Source organism: Opisthorchis viverrini (genome assembly GCF_000715545.1).
Source record: "Opisthorchis viverrini unplaced genomic scaffold opera_v5_155, whole genome shotgun sequence".
NCBI classification, from domain to species: Eukaryota; Metazoa; Platyhelminthes; class Trematoda; order Opisthorchiida; family Opisthorchiidae; genus Opisthorchis; species Opisthorchis viverrini.
In genome coordinates, this window is record NW_008751811.1 from 239,616 (window position 1) to 255,820 (window position 16,205).

A 16,205-nucleotide genomic window follows, 5' to 3' on the forward strand; every position below is an offset into this window, starting at 1 on the left:
TGCTGAACGTTGACAGTTCCGACTTAACGGCACATAATAATTTCTGTAACCTTGGTGTCGGGTAAAAAGATCGCCATTTGCCTTGTCGATGTTGGATACAGTCAAACAGCTGTAACCAATCTCTGTCAAACTACTGCATCACTGTCTTTATACCTCTGATGCCTGCGGGGTGGTAGACTGACGGTTCTTTTGCTGTACATCCCTAACCTCTGTACACCCGGGTGCGTCCTACGGGAAACCAAAGCATACCTAGTTGCCATTGATGTCCTAGACGCCACTTGATGATGTGATTTTGTCAAGACTGGGTTTTCCTTTATCAGGTGAGGTACGGCTAAGGAAGAGACATTTTGGTGGGTATGCTATGGGACGCATGAGACGACACAAGACTGAGTGAAAGATATCAGATTGAAGAGCCAATAACAGGCATAAAACAGAAAACGGCTGAAAGATGGTACATACCTCTGACAGTTGTGACTAGTGCTTTGGTGAACATGAATTCATGTTGAAATGGTTCATCCGATCTGAACAGGCTAAACTTCTCCAGCTGTATTAGTAAATTAGTCAGTCTGATCATCACTCCGCTGTTGTCAAAAAGGGTCCCTTCCTAGAGCATTTCATGGAGGAGAATTTGAGTCCAGGATATTAGTAGCTTGGAAGAAACCCTATGGTGACTCGCATTTGTTCCCATAAAACGTAGGTTATCGGCACTTTGAAACAGACGGCATCGTTATAATAGCTTTGAACCTGCTATTAGCTCATTTGGTTGTCGTTGCCATTGTGTATATCGACTGCGTACTACATGTAGGATGTTTTTGTTCATGATTCATTGCGTTTAGATGTCCACGTGCATATTTGCAACTTGGCTGCTCAAACGGGAGTCACGCGCTTTCTGGAACAAAATCCTCACTGGATGTAAGTGAATTTTTGGTAGAGTTTCTGTTGTTATGAACACTTTTTGATATGTAAATCGATTTTGCCTCAGTAAGAAACGTGTTTGACAGCTCAGTTGCCCCTGAAGTTGAAGGTCATTCCAGTGTTTTCGTTTTCCGATGTTTTGACACATGGATGGAGTACTTTGTGAAAGGATAAGTTTTGGGGAACCAGAATAATCTTATTGTGGCCTAACCAGTTAAACATCAGATTTCTATAAAGGAGTGCTTGATATCGCCGCCATCAGTCATGGTAGCCTAGCAAGCCGTATAAACTAAGTGGGACGCGGTCGGTTGGTTTTAGTGTCTACATATTAGCCCCTATCGAATAAGTGACACTGACTGGTGCATTTATAACGTGCGCCCAGACGAAGCATATTTACTTGCAAATATAGTTTCACAGTATTACAAAATGGATGACTCCTTTGAACACGACTATTAAGGACTAGGTGTGGAACAGCTAGGCCAGCCCCTGGAACCTATACTTTGACCGTAGTAACCTCCACACTTACTCCTCCCCACAAGGCCATCTTGCCATTCATTACATAGTCCCGTAAAAACCAGCTGACCGGCATAGTTGAATCAAGACAGTCGCATGATTCTGTTGGGGATCTAGTTATTTTCACCAACATATGCCCGATTCAGAGTACAATGCGTTTCCTTACCATTGGAAGAGTATGTCCTATATCGTTCAGCTGTAGAACCCTTTCGGTGCCTAACTGCATGCCACCTGAAGGTTGCACGAGGGTTGGGACACTGTCAGGTTGCCCAAGCCTAGACAGGGGTAGTCGAGAGGTAGTGGGTTCGAACTACGGACCTTCCGGTCAGTAAACTCGCGCTTTGACCACTTGGACCATCTCGTCTTACAGGATCTACTTTACTATCCCGTTTATTTGCTTCCATTGGACTAGTGTTGAGCGCGTAAACAATTAGATGCTTTAATTTTTCATTTGTTATCGAACTGACTATACCGACCTGTAGCACCTTATAATGTCTAACTTGCACAGGTACCATGTGCAAATGAACCTACAACACAGGGCTTGTTAGGCAAGTGGTGGTACCTGGCGCCTCGATGGACACTCTGTGGGTGTTGAAAGATTGTAACCCCTTTTGTTGAAGGGCAGCGACAGATAATGCGGAATTCTATTCAAGATGAACTCGGTCCCGAACTCTCTGTACCATACTAGGACACGGATACTTGGTTTGTCTGCCATAGAGAACAGTCCAACAAAGATATCACTTACCTATATATCGTGAAACCTGACATGCGATATCGCCGGTTGGCGAGTCATGGTCTCCAATATATATATATATATNTATATAATTATAGCGTAAATAATCGTCCAGCTGTCACGCTATTTTGGCGCTTAGTTGCCATGGCACTCATAGGGAGCACGCGGACTCCTTCGTTGCCTACGCCTAGACAGTAGTCGAATAGGGTCGAACCACTGACCTTACACACTGCCCACAGGAAAATCGGACCACGATTTTTCAGGTAAATGCGGTCGGTTTGTTGCTCACTCCTCCGGTCGGAAGAATGGATAAGTGCTCAAAAATGCTGACCATTCGCATCCCCAGTCCATTGTTTTCCACTGAGTTGGTACAAGCTAACATATCTTCACTCAATGGCTCCTTGTCCTGGATAGCCAATAGGACAGTGAAAACCGCTGTAGCGTAATCCTTTCCCCAGAAGTACTATATATTCGGTAGTCCTGGATCGTTTTTATCTTGAAATGCGACTGGTTTTGATGTGGAATTCATGACTTTATTCTTCATGCACGTTTTCCACTCAGATATAACAAGACAGAACATATCGAAAATGATCTTCGACTATTGGAACTAGGCCAGTTTACACACCTCATATCGGAAATCAAACCGGAACAAATGCGACTGGAATCATCACTGTTCAGTCCACTTTTTACAATCCACAGCTTCAATGGTATTGTTATTAAACGTTCATGGAAGATATGGGAACTGGTGACCACTCAATTAACTCCCGCGATCACTGTTTACGAACGACAGTGATTTTATTGGAGTACGCACACGGGTCCCTGCATACTTTTATTACTTTTGTACATTTACCGAAATATTCTATACATCGGGTTCAGAGTCAGAAGGTATATTTATCTGAGGTACAGTAGATATGGTGGGCTTAATGAAGAAACAGGAATGATTGTCTAGCCTGGCACAAAGGTCCTTTAATCGCTTGCATCTAACTAAATGCTCTGAGATAGCCATCTTCAGTTCCACATCGCTTTGAACTTCGTCTCCATCGAACGGGATCATCGTGAATGGATCTATTGGTCTTGGATCTGCACCGGGCTGTATGTCCAACCGTTCTGTTTGAAACCGCACAAGTGTAGTTCTGTCAACTCTGACTCCGGAAGGTAACCGGACAGGGTTATTCATCAGGTCACCGGTTATTGGATCCAGGAAGTCCTCCGGAATTTGGAAACTTTCATCATCCAGGGCTCTATCTGGGGTTTGTTGAGAAACAGGATCTAGGAAGACAAGATAAACAATTAGGCGGACAACCATAGTCTATCTTTACATATTTCTCTTTGGAATCTCATTCATGCCATACCAGTATCCTATCTTAAGTGCCAGTTTTCTAAGGTTAGCTTCAACAGTTCCGATTTGGAAACTGCAACTCACCAGAATACCTCGGTACAGGTATTTCTGGTCTATGTGATAACCCCGATCCGGGGAAAACATTTTTAGACATAGCAGCCCATTTAGAAATGCCCGCCGGGACAGCGCCGTTTCATTAGTGCATCCACTAGCACGAAGACATCAGCTAACAACCGAGATTATAGCTGGTTTTACCGTATTCGTGCCAATTTAATACTACTGATGGAGCACAAGTCCCAGAAATAGTGGACAGAAAGTAAAAATATTTGGTTAGAGCTTACGAGGCCCCTTGACCGGATGATGGCCGACCGTAGTCGAATTGCGGGGGAATGCGAAGAGCACACTTATAACTGGCAGTGAAAAGATCAGGTGTGAGGTCCCACGTGGCCGATATGGAACATTTTATTGATTTTGGACAAACACTGTTGCTTCCTAGGCTCATAGTCACAATGTACATCAGATCCAACCAACACCAAGTAGGTGAAAGCGGACGACTGAATTCGCATTCACTGGGTTAACAGCATGAACCAGAGGATCTTATCTGATATGTGCGTACAAGTTTGATGGCGTCTTTAGAAGCGACCAACTCCGAGTTAACTTTTAGTTGAGCGAAACGGTCCACTGCGAAAGTGCAGAAGACGGTAATAAAGACTTTTTGAGCCAGTATGCTAGTCGGCCAGTTCTTAGGGAATGTGCTCGATTTGTTTCGTTCGTAATAATTTTCGTGAGTTGGAACTCTGATTGACAAACTAAGTGCTTCCCAGTGCTAATGGGATTGTGGATTGCAGTTGAACAATCAGTCCAAACACTAATGTCCGCCCGCGGAAGCACGTATACGTCGAGATAGCACAGAGGAACTAATTTCTGGCGAAGCTCTATATCAACCCATCGTTTCCTTATGTCTGGGCCGTTACTCAGTGACTCTGTTTATATTCTTCGCGAGCCATAAGCCGAAACAACAGTGGAGCGACCTATAAAATCGTCTGTACAGTGATCATCAGGCATGCCAAAAAGATCGAATCACGCATATGCTGCGTCTTCGGTGCATAAGTGCCGTCTAGCCACACCGACAGGATATGCCGGAATGTTGCGGTTAGAATTGAGAGATTTCATTCAAAACGGATTCGTTGGACTCACCGGGTATCATGGGCAGTACAGGTGTGCATCCTGATTCCAGTGGGGTAGAACACCACAGCTCCACCTCTCCCAGACATAACGAAAAACTTGTGTGTGCCATCCTGTTGATACGCAGCAGCACACTGCACACTTTTTGCCGTTCCATCGAGGAAGCTGGAAGATATGAATTAGTAAATACCAGAGCTTACCTCCCGTAGCTTGCACTGCATACACATTGGGCGCGGTATTTAGCATTGACCCAATGGGCACCGTCTGAGTATCTTTCAGACGCACTGCTACGACCGTTTCCGCTGGCTGTTTATCTAGTGCGACGGATACCAAGGGCTGAGCCGATAACCCCAAACAACAGTCCTACCGTAGCTAACCCAAAGTGACGCATCGACTCAAATGGGTTGTCGTGTTCTGTACAAGCACCCCATTTCCTCTTAACTGTTTTCCGACGTGCGAAAATCGAGAAGCTACCCACGCGGTGTCTTCGGACGTATGGCTTGACAACAATAAGATGCAAATCAACAGCTTCGCGGAAGCAAAATAGGATATTCACTGGTGGTGCAATCACCGGAGGACACAGGAATCCACATCCATTAGATTTCAACAGGTTATGCACTGGATAATGCTTTTCCGTCGGCCGGTCACAGTAAATTTTGGTCCCGAATTCAGAATCTGCCACATTAAGCATCTCCGATCCACATTTGACAAGTGGAGTCACGGTCTACATTGACTCAATGCTTGTCTTGTCACTCTACCGAGCAGTAAAGCTGAAAGACGCTAGAAAAATAAAAAGTAAAGCATGTAAATGGAAGTAGTGAGTGTCAGTTCATCGATACTAGTAGTGGTGTAACGTGGACGGTAATCACTATCCACTATAAACTGATAGTTTTCCGAAAGGCGATGATGAGGCACCAAACTAAACACTAGCTGTCATTTACTTTTGTCACCCCATGCCTTTTTAAGCTGATGGTCAAGGTGCGCGCTTGTTCGAATGCTTTGACATCAGTCCACACCTATTTCGAGTTACTGTCTATGGGCCGCCGTGAATTCCTAGACCAGTGTCTGTCTGAATTATTTGGATGGGAAAAAGACTAAGACTACGGTGGGTGAATGGTAATGCCCAACATCGAAAAAGGTGATCGCGCTGAATATGATAACATGGCAACTCTGTAACGCGGCCTCCAGCGTCACCGACTACTTGACGTCTTGCAGTATCACGCAAATTCGTGAGATACAAGCGAGACTTCTATCGTGTGGATTTCGCCCACATATTTCATCAGGTGCCGGAGAAATGCGCACAATCTTGGTGTCCATTGATTCCAAGGTTGCAGTCGACTACACTTCCCAAAAAGAGACGCTACAGAAGTTCGTAAACATAAGCTGGTCCTCACATTCACACAGTTCTTGGTGCGTGAATGTACGGTGTTCGGCAATGATGCCTCGCAAGATCCTAAAAACTCTGAATGTCAGGTAGATAAACCCTGCCGACCTGAAGTATGAGGACGACATAAGGCAAGCACAAATCACAGTTTCACGAATTGATACGCAGAATCGGGGCTTTCGCCCAAACTTCCCGAATCGGGTTGGTTGTTCGGCGGCCACTGTTCACCTGACACGCACAAGCGAAAAAAACTGTAGCACTGCTCTTCAGGTTTTCAGCGCAGGGCAGTAGTCTTGCCAGCGCGGGGACTCAACCAAAAAAAGTGCCTTTAACTTGGTACTAGATGCAGCGTGAACTGTCGAAGGAAGGCTATTCCGCACACCAACTGCCCGAAATGAGTGTGCGCTCTGAGCTTGAAAACTTTCTTACTATGTCCCCGCCGTGTGTTATTTAGTCAACGGTCAAACTTTGTTCAAACAGGGCATACGTAAGTATTAGGTCTCTCTGGAGGCGACGATACTCCAAGGGGAATAGTTTAAGTACCGCGAGACGCGTTTGCCATCGTAATCGACGGATTTACGACCGGTAACCAAAGCAGCACGTTGGACATGATCAATGAGGAGCACATCTTTTTTGCGTCCTGAGCGGACAACTTGGTCGGCGTATGTAAGAATCGGTCTGATATAGGCACCATGTGGTGTCCGGAAATCTGTAACACGGGTAAGGCTCGCCAAATCATTCGTAGGACGGCGAATGCCTTTTGAGCCGACTTTTCATGGTGCAGTGAGAAGGACATGTTTGAGGAGATCAGGATACTTAAATTCTTTTTAGTACCTATCCTCGTAATGTCTTCTGGTCCATTCTCATCACGTGTGACAAAGGCGTTCGCTGAGTCGTCTCCGAATGGCATGGAGGCACTTTTCGTCATTCAGCGGACCACTGCTTTGCAGGGTCCACATCCATTTGGAGGGCACTGGCATTTGAAACCCAGGATTTCAAGTCGTCCGCGAAAAGACGTGGACTTGAAAGAAAGAACTATGGAGGGTCTTCGATGTAGATCAGAAACGGAAGTGGTCCCAAATCAGAGCGTTGAGGAAGTCTAATAAGACCGGCGCCGAAGAAGAGTAGGTCGAGCCTAATGTCACTGAGAATGTTTTGTCAGATGAGAGCGCCTTAATCCAGTACACTCTCACGCGTCCGGAAGTCTGAGAATATAGAGAGCTTATGTTCACAAACTTCCGGGGCATTCCTTGGTGGGCAAATGTGTCAAGAACGGACTGGTCAACGGAGTTGAATTCGACTTGGAAATCTAGGAGTACAGGAACTGTGGCTCAATGATGCGTATGGCGTTGTTCTAGCATCTGACGCAACCCCTACCAGGCCGGAATCCCGCTTGCTGCCCTCAAGTCAGTGTTCCACGAGACACCGTAAGGCGATGAATAAAAGTGAGGCCAGTAGTCCCATTACGACCGGGGTTAAGCTGGTCCTCCTGTGGTTACCACACTCAATACGAGCTCTTCTTTTGAAAATGAGTGCTATCACCAACTGTCCCCATTTGTCTTGGACAGACAAACGCAGGTAAACAGATCAGACAAGCGCTGACTGAGTATGTCACCCCTGTTTTTTTAACAATGCGGTGGCGCTTGAGAGAACATATACAGTCGTAAACCTCCGTGGCCCTAGGTGGTTCCACGTTCACTCTCCAGGGTTCTACGTCAGCTGTGGGCTCTAGATGAGTGGCAGCTGGTGGCACGACAATTGTTGACCGAAGTATCGGGCCCAACGGTTTAGGCGTTCTACTTTATCCGAGATGGTCATTCCATCCCGATCCGATAGCTCAGTGGTTAGAACGCGAATTTACTGGCCGGATGGTCCGTGGTTCCACCTCTGCCTCTCGACTTCACCTGTCAAGGCTTGGGCAACCTGGCAGTATCCCAGCCCTCGTGCTTCCTTCGGGCGGCATGACAGTTAGGGTGCTACAGCTGAATGATTTGTTTTTCATTGCTTGATGGCTTCGCCCAAATGTAGTTTCCGGGGACCGGTCGTATGGATCAACTGAAATAGCCTTCGGGCATTACCGGCTTTCTGGGCCTCTTTCATTTCGCTTGCTTTATGTTCACCACACTTCATGGTAGGCTCGCACGCTCACTTTCACTAGACGTCTGATGATTCGTCGCATCAAGTTATGTTCGGGACCGGCTGCGATATTTCACCCAGATTTAGTGGGTGTCGCTGTTTGGTCTGATATCCAGTGTTTGAGTGGGCCTGGTTGGGCCGTGCCACAAGCTAAATTCCCAGCACTATGCAAAGCCGTCACGAAAAGACTGGACCTTATCATGGCGTGGCGGTTTGTGTACCTGGGCGACCCGTTGAGCTATACTGGGGGGGGGGTGTCCGCATGACACTCACAGAGTTTCTCAGGTTGGTCCTTGGGTAAGAGTCTAACTATCACAGTTTCCTGGTCCTCCAGGTTGGAACATATGTGGCGACGTGTTCCGTAAAAATAGTAATGTAGTTGCATACCCATCCCAACACCGTTGCCTTGCGGTTAGGCTTTTGAACCAAAAGCTTTGGTTGAGGACCCTAATCGTCCACCTGTCTAGATTTGGACGCCCTGGCAGTATCCCAGCCCTCGTACAACCAAGATGTTTACAGATGACAATACTGTCATAGCATATTGGCCGTCGCGTAGTGCCACCAGCCCGATCATCTTACTTGCTGCATACAGCAGGGCGGGTAAACAAAAACATGCTACTGCTGACGCCTCACTTCTTACACTTTCACATTTTTCGTCTTCCACCCTCCCCCGCCCAAATTTGAATACTTTCTCCGCAGGTCCCAGCTCTAGGACTGACCGTTTTGCTCTCCTTGCATCACACAGCCGCAGCTTCTGTACGTCTGAGTTCACTTACAACCCTGTTTCCAACGCCCGGAAGCCTGTCTACTTAGCCACCTTCAATGTTCGCACACTAGGGCAATCAGAACAAGTGGCTCTTCCTCGTACATTGAATTCCATCTGCATTGATTCACGCTGTCTGCCAGAAGCAAAGATACAGGACGCAATTATTCTAATCGGACTAACCGCCCCCTACTCTATTCCAGGTTCCTGCTGCGCGCCTCTGTTGATGCAGAGGCCGTTGCAGCTGGATATGCTGGGGTGGGTATCGTATTGAGCGACCGAGCGGAAGCGTCTTTGCTTCATTGGTTACCGGTTGGTAGTAGCCTCTGTGCGGTTCATTTTGCAACATATGTGAGAGAATCTAGAGAAAATGAGATTCATCGCACATTGTTTATTGCATCTGCTTACGCCCCAACTGATCGTGGCTCTGTATCTGCCAAGGGCAGCTTTATGACTGTCTGGGTGCCCTTTTACAACAGGCTAAAAGCACAGATATAGTTGTGGTTGCTGGTGACATGAAAACCCAGGTGGGTAGATTAAGCGTTGCTGAGGCCCGATTAAGTGGTTGTTTTGGATTGGACAGGAGATGCACGGACAACGGGGATCGCGTACTTCAGATGTGTGTCGATCCCAGACTGTTCCTTTGCAGTACAAATTCCCGGAACGGCGGAAATCGCTTAACAACGTGGTGCCCACCAATAAATCAGCGCCGAATCCAACTACACTACATCTCCGTCAGTTATCGGCGGCGAGTGCCTGTCGCTCCTTCTGGAAAACAGCGTGGACTCAGACAATGCACTTGTACGTTGCTACTTTTTATTGCGCTTTTCAGGTGTACACAAAACGTGCACACCTCGCTTAGCTACCTAGTGGATTCAGAAGTCAAGTAAAGCTATCAGAACCAGCTCCTCAAAAGCCTGCCGGACGGTATGGTGTCGAATATAAACGACCACTGGGAAAAGATTTCCAAAGGGCTACTCAAAGCCGGAACGTCTGTTTGCGGTACAGCCCAGCCAACCTCATCGATGCATTGGGCCTCTGATAGGACCGTGTCTTTGCTGGAGATCCGGCGCATCATCCGACGCCAGACCAAGAAGCTTGGTGGACCCAAAAGGTTGAATAAATGGAAGGTGCTAAGAATGCTAGAAAACGTCCACAAGCTGTTCCATTTAATTCCTTCCACTGGTCCTCGGAAACCTGTTTCAGCGAAATAATCAGAGACCAAAATGGCTCCCTGATATGCAGCAAAGCAGAACGTGTGGACCGCTGGGCACAGTACCTCGAACAGCGATCCAGCTGGTCACCTGCTACCTCCAATCCGGAGTCCTGGCCTTCAACAGAAAGGTGGACCGTACATATGAAGCCGCCCTCAGTGCCTGCGTGTAGTTCTCTACTCAGCCGTAATCGTGCTGCTGGTCCTGACGACCTCCCAACAGCTCTTTTCAAGGATGGTGGTGGACTCCTCAGCCAGTACCTGTCTAGCCTATTTGGGTCTACCTAGAAGAAGGAGACCGTCCCAGACAACTAAAGTGAATCGATAGTAGTGCCTATTTTCAAAAAGGGCACTTGCAGTAAATGTAGTTATCACACAGGTGTTGTGACAAAGCCTCTGGCGTCACTGACTCTTCGTCGTCTTACGGTGGCAGGCGAAGCACTGACTCGTGAGAATCAAGCGGGATTTCGACCGAGTAGAGGCTGTGTTGACCACATCTTCACACTCCGTCAGGTGTTAGAGCAACACCACATGTACAGACGACCCACAATCTTGATATCCCTTGACTTCAAGTGTGCGTTTAGTTCTGCCGATGGATCAGTGCTGTTAACTACATCTGGTTAACTGGGTGTGCCTCAGAAGTTTGTAAGCAATCCATGCGATGGCCGATGTGACATGAGATTAATGTTGGGCGTAGGTATTATGGTTGTATGTGGGCTGGGATACTGTCAGGGTGCCCATACCTGAACAGGAGGACGATTAGGGTACTCCATCAAAGCCTTTGGCTCAGAAGCCTGAGCATAAGGCGACGGTGTTTGGTGGGAAATGTGAATTCATCACCATTTCTACGGAACGATTCGCCACATGTTCCAACCCCAACCCGAAGAACCAGGAGGCTGTATCAGGCCTCTTAACATTGACCAACCTGGTATTTTCGCTGAGGTGCAGAAACTGTCACATCACGGTAAGGTCCAGTCACTTCGTGACGGGCTAGTTGCGTCTAATATATCGGAGTCAGCACACAAATAGCAAGACCCGAATGACGTTCGCTAAGCTCATTAAGAAAGCACCACTGGATCTAGGGTTCATGTGCACCCGCTCAGAGTACCGATGCTACTTATGTGTTGCTTATGGCGTCGGCGAATCTATACGAGGTAGTTCGAAAAGGGAATCAGGCGTACAGCAGATACTTTAGTCGTAGAATGCACGCAGTACACCAACGGCGACGGCTCCGTCATGTACGCCGAGCACCCCGGTTTTCTGCGTCAGACTGCTACGTGAATATGCTAATTGGTAGATGGATATAAGGGGATGCGAAAGGCTTGGATTTTGTTGGTCCAGTTTACACTGAGATATGGGGTCCACGTGAAACATATTGCGCTTGGCTGAGGATGGTATGAAGCACGGCACCGAAATCTGATCAGCGGCTTTCGCGGCACTAAATTCGGTTGAAGATCCGTCGAATTCTCGCATTGACCGCACCAGCAAGCCATCGCACCCTATTCCTTGGCTCTGAGAGCCTTGCAGGCGGTAATGAGGAAAAATAACCATCATTAGGAAGTGTAATATGCACGCTATGGAAGCACCAGGGAACAGTGACTCTCCAAAGGCAGGTGTTCATGACAATTTCTGTGGATGGAAAACAGAAACAAAGCTCATGAGCCAAAGCTCAGTAAGAAAGGTTGTACATCACCAATACTTACATACAAATCAATCAAAATGACAGACACCGTATACCACAAGAAGCAACGTACAACATGGAGTGAGGCCCACATCACAAAAGTCGCTGAAGTCGATTGGCCCTCATTTCTTGCAGTGACTCCAGCCAATCACGAGAGGGCATACGGGGACCTGAACTGCAATACCATAATTTTTGTACATCTCACGTCCTTTTACTAGCTAATACGTTACCCACTTCGCAATTTGCGCCATTCTGAAGGAGGCACGGAGAACGACAATAATAACGCCCTTTCGGTGTCTAGCTGTCATGCCATCCGAAGGAAACAAGGGCTGGGGTACTGCCAGACTGCCTAGGCCAAGACAGTAGACTTCGAGATGCAGAGAGTGAGTTCAAAGCACCGACCTTCTGGTCAGTAAATTCGCGCTCTAACCGGAGGGTCTCCTTGTCGCTGAACAGTCTCGTTGGTCGCTGGTCCTGGATGCGTATCACATGAGGGAGCCACCGCAGTTGATGGTGCTGGATATTCTTGCGGCATTTGTGGTGGATTCCCGTCTTACAGCTACCTCATCACGAAATCGTTGACGCCATCGGACAGCAGCCACACTTCTTAGAGGGGTTTCGAAAATCTGAAGACGATTCACAACGCCTGTCCACATCTCAAATATTCAGTAATATGGCCCATACTGTAGCCAGTTACACAAAAACCTTGAGGCACTGTGAGATACTTTTTGAAATCATAAGTGACCCAAATTCGCTAACATCATTTAGGCCTTTGGGAATCGTTCGCTGGCTTGGAACCATCTCTACCGAAGCCGGGTACATATAGTTTCCTGCTATGTTTTGCTTCTTTCTGGGTCTTCAGGGGCCTGATGAGGAACTACCTGTTCTGAAGCATGACTACGCACGTGCATGACTCCTGCAGAAAAAAAGCATGATGGTGGCCAGCTGGCTCAAATTTTTGCTTAGTTATTTCGATAGAGTGGGACGGTGCTGTCCGGATACTTGAATATGGAAATTTCTCGCGGATGAAAATTTAGTCATCTGGATTATAAGGGTCCTCCGGGGTTCAGCTCAGTATTTCATCAGCGTGGGCGTTGGACAAAAATGAGAAGGAGGACGTCCTTATAGGACACCACTTCTTTTTTTAGGGAGGCTCCCATAGAGCCCAACTTGAAAGACGTGAATAGATGCACCAGATTGTGTTCACAAAATTCCGAGGTGTGCCCTATCGGGTGATTGTAGTTAGGGGCACTCTTGTAGAAGGACACCAATATTGTAAATCGCCCGTGCAAATGGTGTTGGTCCGGCTCTTGATATGACCAGGGCAACATCCACCTAGACTTCCGTTTGATGCTCACGGGTTAGCGTTTCATGTACCGCCACAGGAAGGTGAGGGGTGAATGGAACCACAAGCATTGTAACAGCGGGAGTCAAACCAACGACTATTGAGGTTGTCACCACTACCGACTGAATTTATTTCTCCGATGCAGTCTCTTACATGACAGAGCTAGACAAGGACTGACTGTGGAGTTCACCGCCGACCTTAAACAGATCAACTAGCAGGTCGCTGGAACCAATGACATGGTAAAGCTTCAGCAGAGGAAAACATTCGAGCATTTCTAATGTTCAAAGTCACGTCATATTACCAGTCCACGCCCCCATCAAGAAGTGGCAACCCATAAGAGGATTAGCATGTGTTCAGCTGAATTACTTTTCAGAGTATTCCGCTGAGCAATCCAAATGCAGCGCGGTAACTTCGAAATTGGTTTGGTTATTTTCTGGGGCAAGTTTGTACAATTCTTTCGCTGTTTATTGTAATTGCGGAGCTACCACACATCATTTTGTCAGATCTTTTTACCCCAAAGAAATCTGCGCGTGGAAATCTCTGTTAAACTGTACTACACCTCTAAAACGCACCTACCTGCTCTCAATCACGAGGCAAATCATCCCAGGCCGCTCTCTGCCAGTGTTATTGGTAGACCAGAACAGATATAGACCAGCTAAATGTCTATCAAAAGTAAGACGTGGAATGCAACGTCACATTTCTTAGGCGCCCTGGCGTTTAAATGTGCGTGTTTGCAGGATAACCGGATAAGCCAACTATTCAGCTCTCCCGGCCAGTTTGATAGCGCCAACTCTTTCCACCTAACGGGTGCATGAATTCCAGCACCAGGAAGCCAGCTGCAAATGAAAAAATAAATAATCACTTCCAAGGGAGAAAGATCAATGTAAATATTTCACTTTAATCTGGGCACTAACGTAAAAAAATGTGATTGTTTCGAAAGCGGCCTGGACGAAACTTGATAAACAACCTACCTCCCTAGACGAATACCTGGATCTATCCATTCCGGATCCTTTGGCTCCCGCAGCTCGGACATGCCTCGGTCAAAACCGCCAGGGTGTCACTGGTGGAAAACCGGTTACAAACGACAGTGATGCTCACAGTGAGGCAACACTCACGAGTGAACATCGTCCAACACACGTAGAATTATCGTCGCTTGTTTCCTTTGGTGGCCGATAAGGCCAGAATGGCGAACCCCACAACTAATCTACGTGTTCTAAGCTGAATCAGGTCAGCGTTCCAGAAACAAATAGCAAAATCTACCAAGAGGTCAACCACAATTGTTGACCTCGATGTCACAGACTTCGATGATAGCCCCGCAACCACCAGAAAAAACAAACTCTTAGCTCTAATCCATCAAGTATTACCTACCAGATTGTGGACTCACCAGTCGTTCGTAACCTCGATAGCCAAAGCCAAAATATCTAAAATATCCCGTGTATGCCGAGTTGTCCAGGCTAATCGCGGACGATAGGACAGGCAACAGAAGGACCAAATAAAGGGTAGGGTGGTAAAATAACTCACGTAAGTTTCGCCCAATCAAAAAACCGGAGGCTAGGCTCAAGGTGTGGTCGCTGGCAAAACTATCCTCTTGGGAGTACCACAGAAGGAGTACTCCTTGGTAGCGCCATCCAGAGCACATACCGCAATCTGCCTCATACCAAACGTCCCCGACGTGGATATCACGATCGCCGGCTGCTCCATTTTCCGAGCTGACTCGAAACGCGGGAGTGCAGCTCTATACTCGAGGCCCTGCGCATCCATATCGTCTTCTTACGCCACTCGTGCAATTTTTTGCGATGCACTGCGGCTTCAAATTCTACTATGCATTACCGACTAGCTCCCTAGTGCAGCCTACTTTTGCTCCTCAAATCTATAGGAATATTACGAGTTTTTCATACAAACCCTTGGGCAACTATCCTCTAACCACCACTTCACACATCTCTTGCTGGTTGATTTTAGCGTTTCCAGGGCATCTTAGATGTTGCTGCAGCACACCATTTCTGGCGGATATTTTACATTGGTGCTGACCGAGGTCATTCATATAAGTGCTTTTATTCAACATGTCGTCGCACCCACAGATACCCTCTCTTGCTGGTTGATTTTAGCGTTTCCAGGGCATCTTAGATGTTGCTGCAGCACACCATTTCTGGCGGATATTTTACATTGGTGCTGACCGAGGTCATTCATATAAGTGCTTTTATTCAACATGTCGTCGCACCCACCAGATACCCTGCATCCCCGCTGGATTTCGTTACTACCAAAAACAGTGAGGAACATAAACGGGGAACCCAGAGGTGACCCAATGGTGGCACCTGAAGCCTAGAAAAAACACTGCATGTCTATGTTTTGACATAGCGACCTCATACATTCGATTTTTGCAAGATTTAACTAGGAACAGTCTCTGATTAACGTAGTATGAACGGCGGATGGCTTTTTACAACTCTTGCAACAGACAAACTTTAACGAGTCCTCGCCGGATGAGGTCCATCCAAGGATTTTGAAGAAAACGTAGCTAACACAGGTAAAGAATTTCATCCTGGTATTTTGTAGGTCGCTCTTTCTGCTAGAAAAGAAGCGATTGCAAAGCCAATCTACAAAAGCGCTCGCGTCTACCACTCAACAAGCATCAAGCTTACTAGACTAATTAGCATACCGTGCAAGGTGACAGAGCGCATTCCGTAGGAGGCCATCTTGCACCACCTTATTACTGACAACTTGATATCACTTGGGTCCTCTGAAACCATTCTTGTGTGACGAATGCGCTCGTGCTTACGAGCAGCTCAACCCAAGCTCAATACAAGGGACCCAAATCGGATACCGTGTTTGTTTTGACTTCTCAAAAATATTCGCTCTAGGCCCACACGTCCTTGCTCCAAAACTCCAGCCTCATGCTATTCAAGAGAAGTCACGCGCTAGATAGATAGAACATTTGGAATGAAATTAGTGTCGGCCTGCTCTTCTTCGGCGTCGGTCTCTACTGAATTTATTTAAGGCTTAG

General features: G+C 47.0%; 2 protein-coding genes across 2 annotated transcripts in view; one reads left to right on the forward strand and one right to left on the reverse strand.

The window, feature by feature from the left end:
- The window catches only part of T265_07001 (hypothetical protein), a gene marked incomplete at both ends in the record, with an annotated part of 15,340 nt that extends 9,557 nt beyond the window's left edge, over nucleotides 1-5,783 (forward strand). The window contains 4 exons of the mRNA XM_009172422.1: nucleotides 837-912; nucleotides 2,723-2,950; nucleotides 4,771-4,867; nucleotides 5,652-5,783. Coding sequence (XP_009170686.1) covers nucleotides 837-912; nucleotides 2,723-2,950; nucleotides 4,771-4,867; nucleotides 5,652-5,783 — 533 coding nt within the window. The remainder of the gene's footprint in view (nucleotides 1-836; nucleotides 913-2,722; nucleotides 2,951-4,770; nucleotides 4,868-5,651) is intronic.
- Nucleotides 2,744-5,376, reverse strand: T265_07002 (hypothetical protein; the record flags this gene model as incomplete). Its single annotated transcript, XM_009172423.1, has 4 exons — nucleotides 2,744-3,430; nucleotides 4,698-4,850; nucleotides 4,886-5,021; nucleotides 5,053-5,376. 4 exons carry the CDS (start codon nucleotides 5,374-5,376, stop codon nucleotides 3,021-3,023), a joined length of 1,023 nt encoding a protein of 340 aa, XP_009170687.1.
- Nucleotides 5,784-16,205: the final 10,422 nt, after the last annotated feature.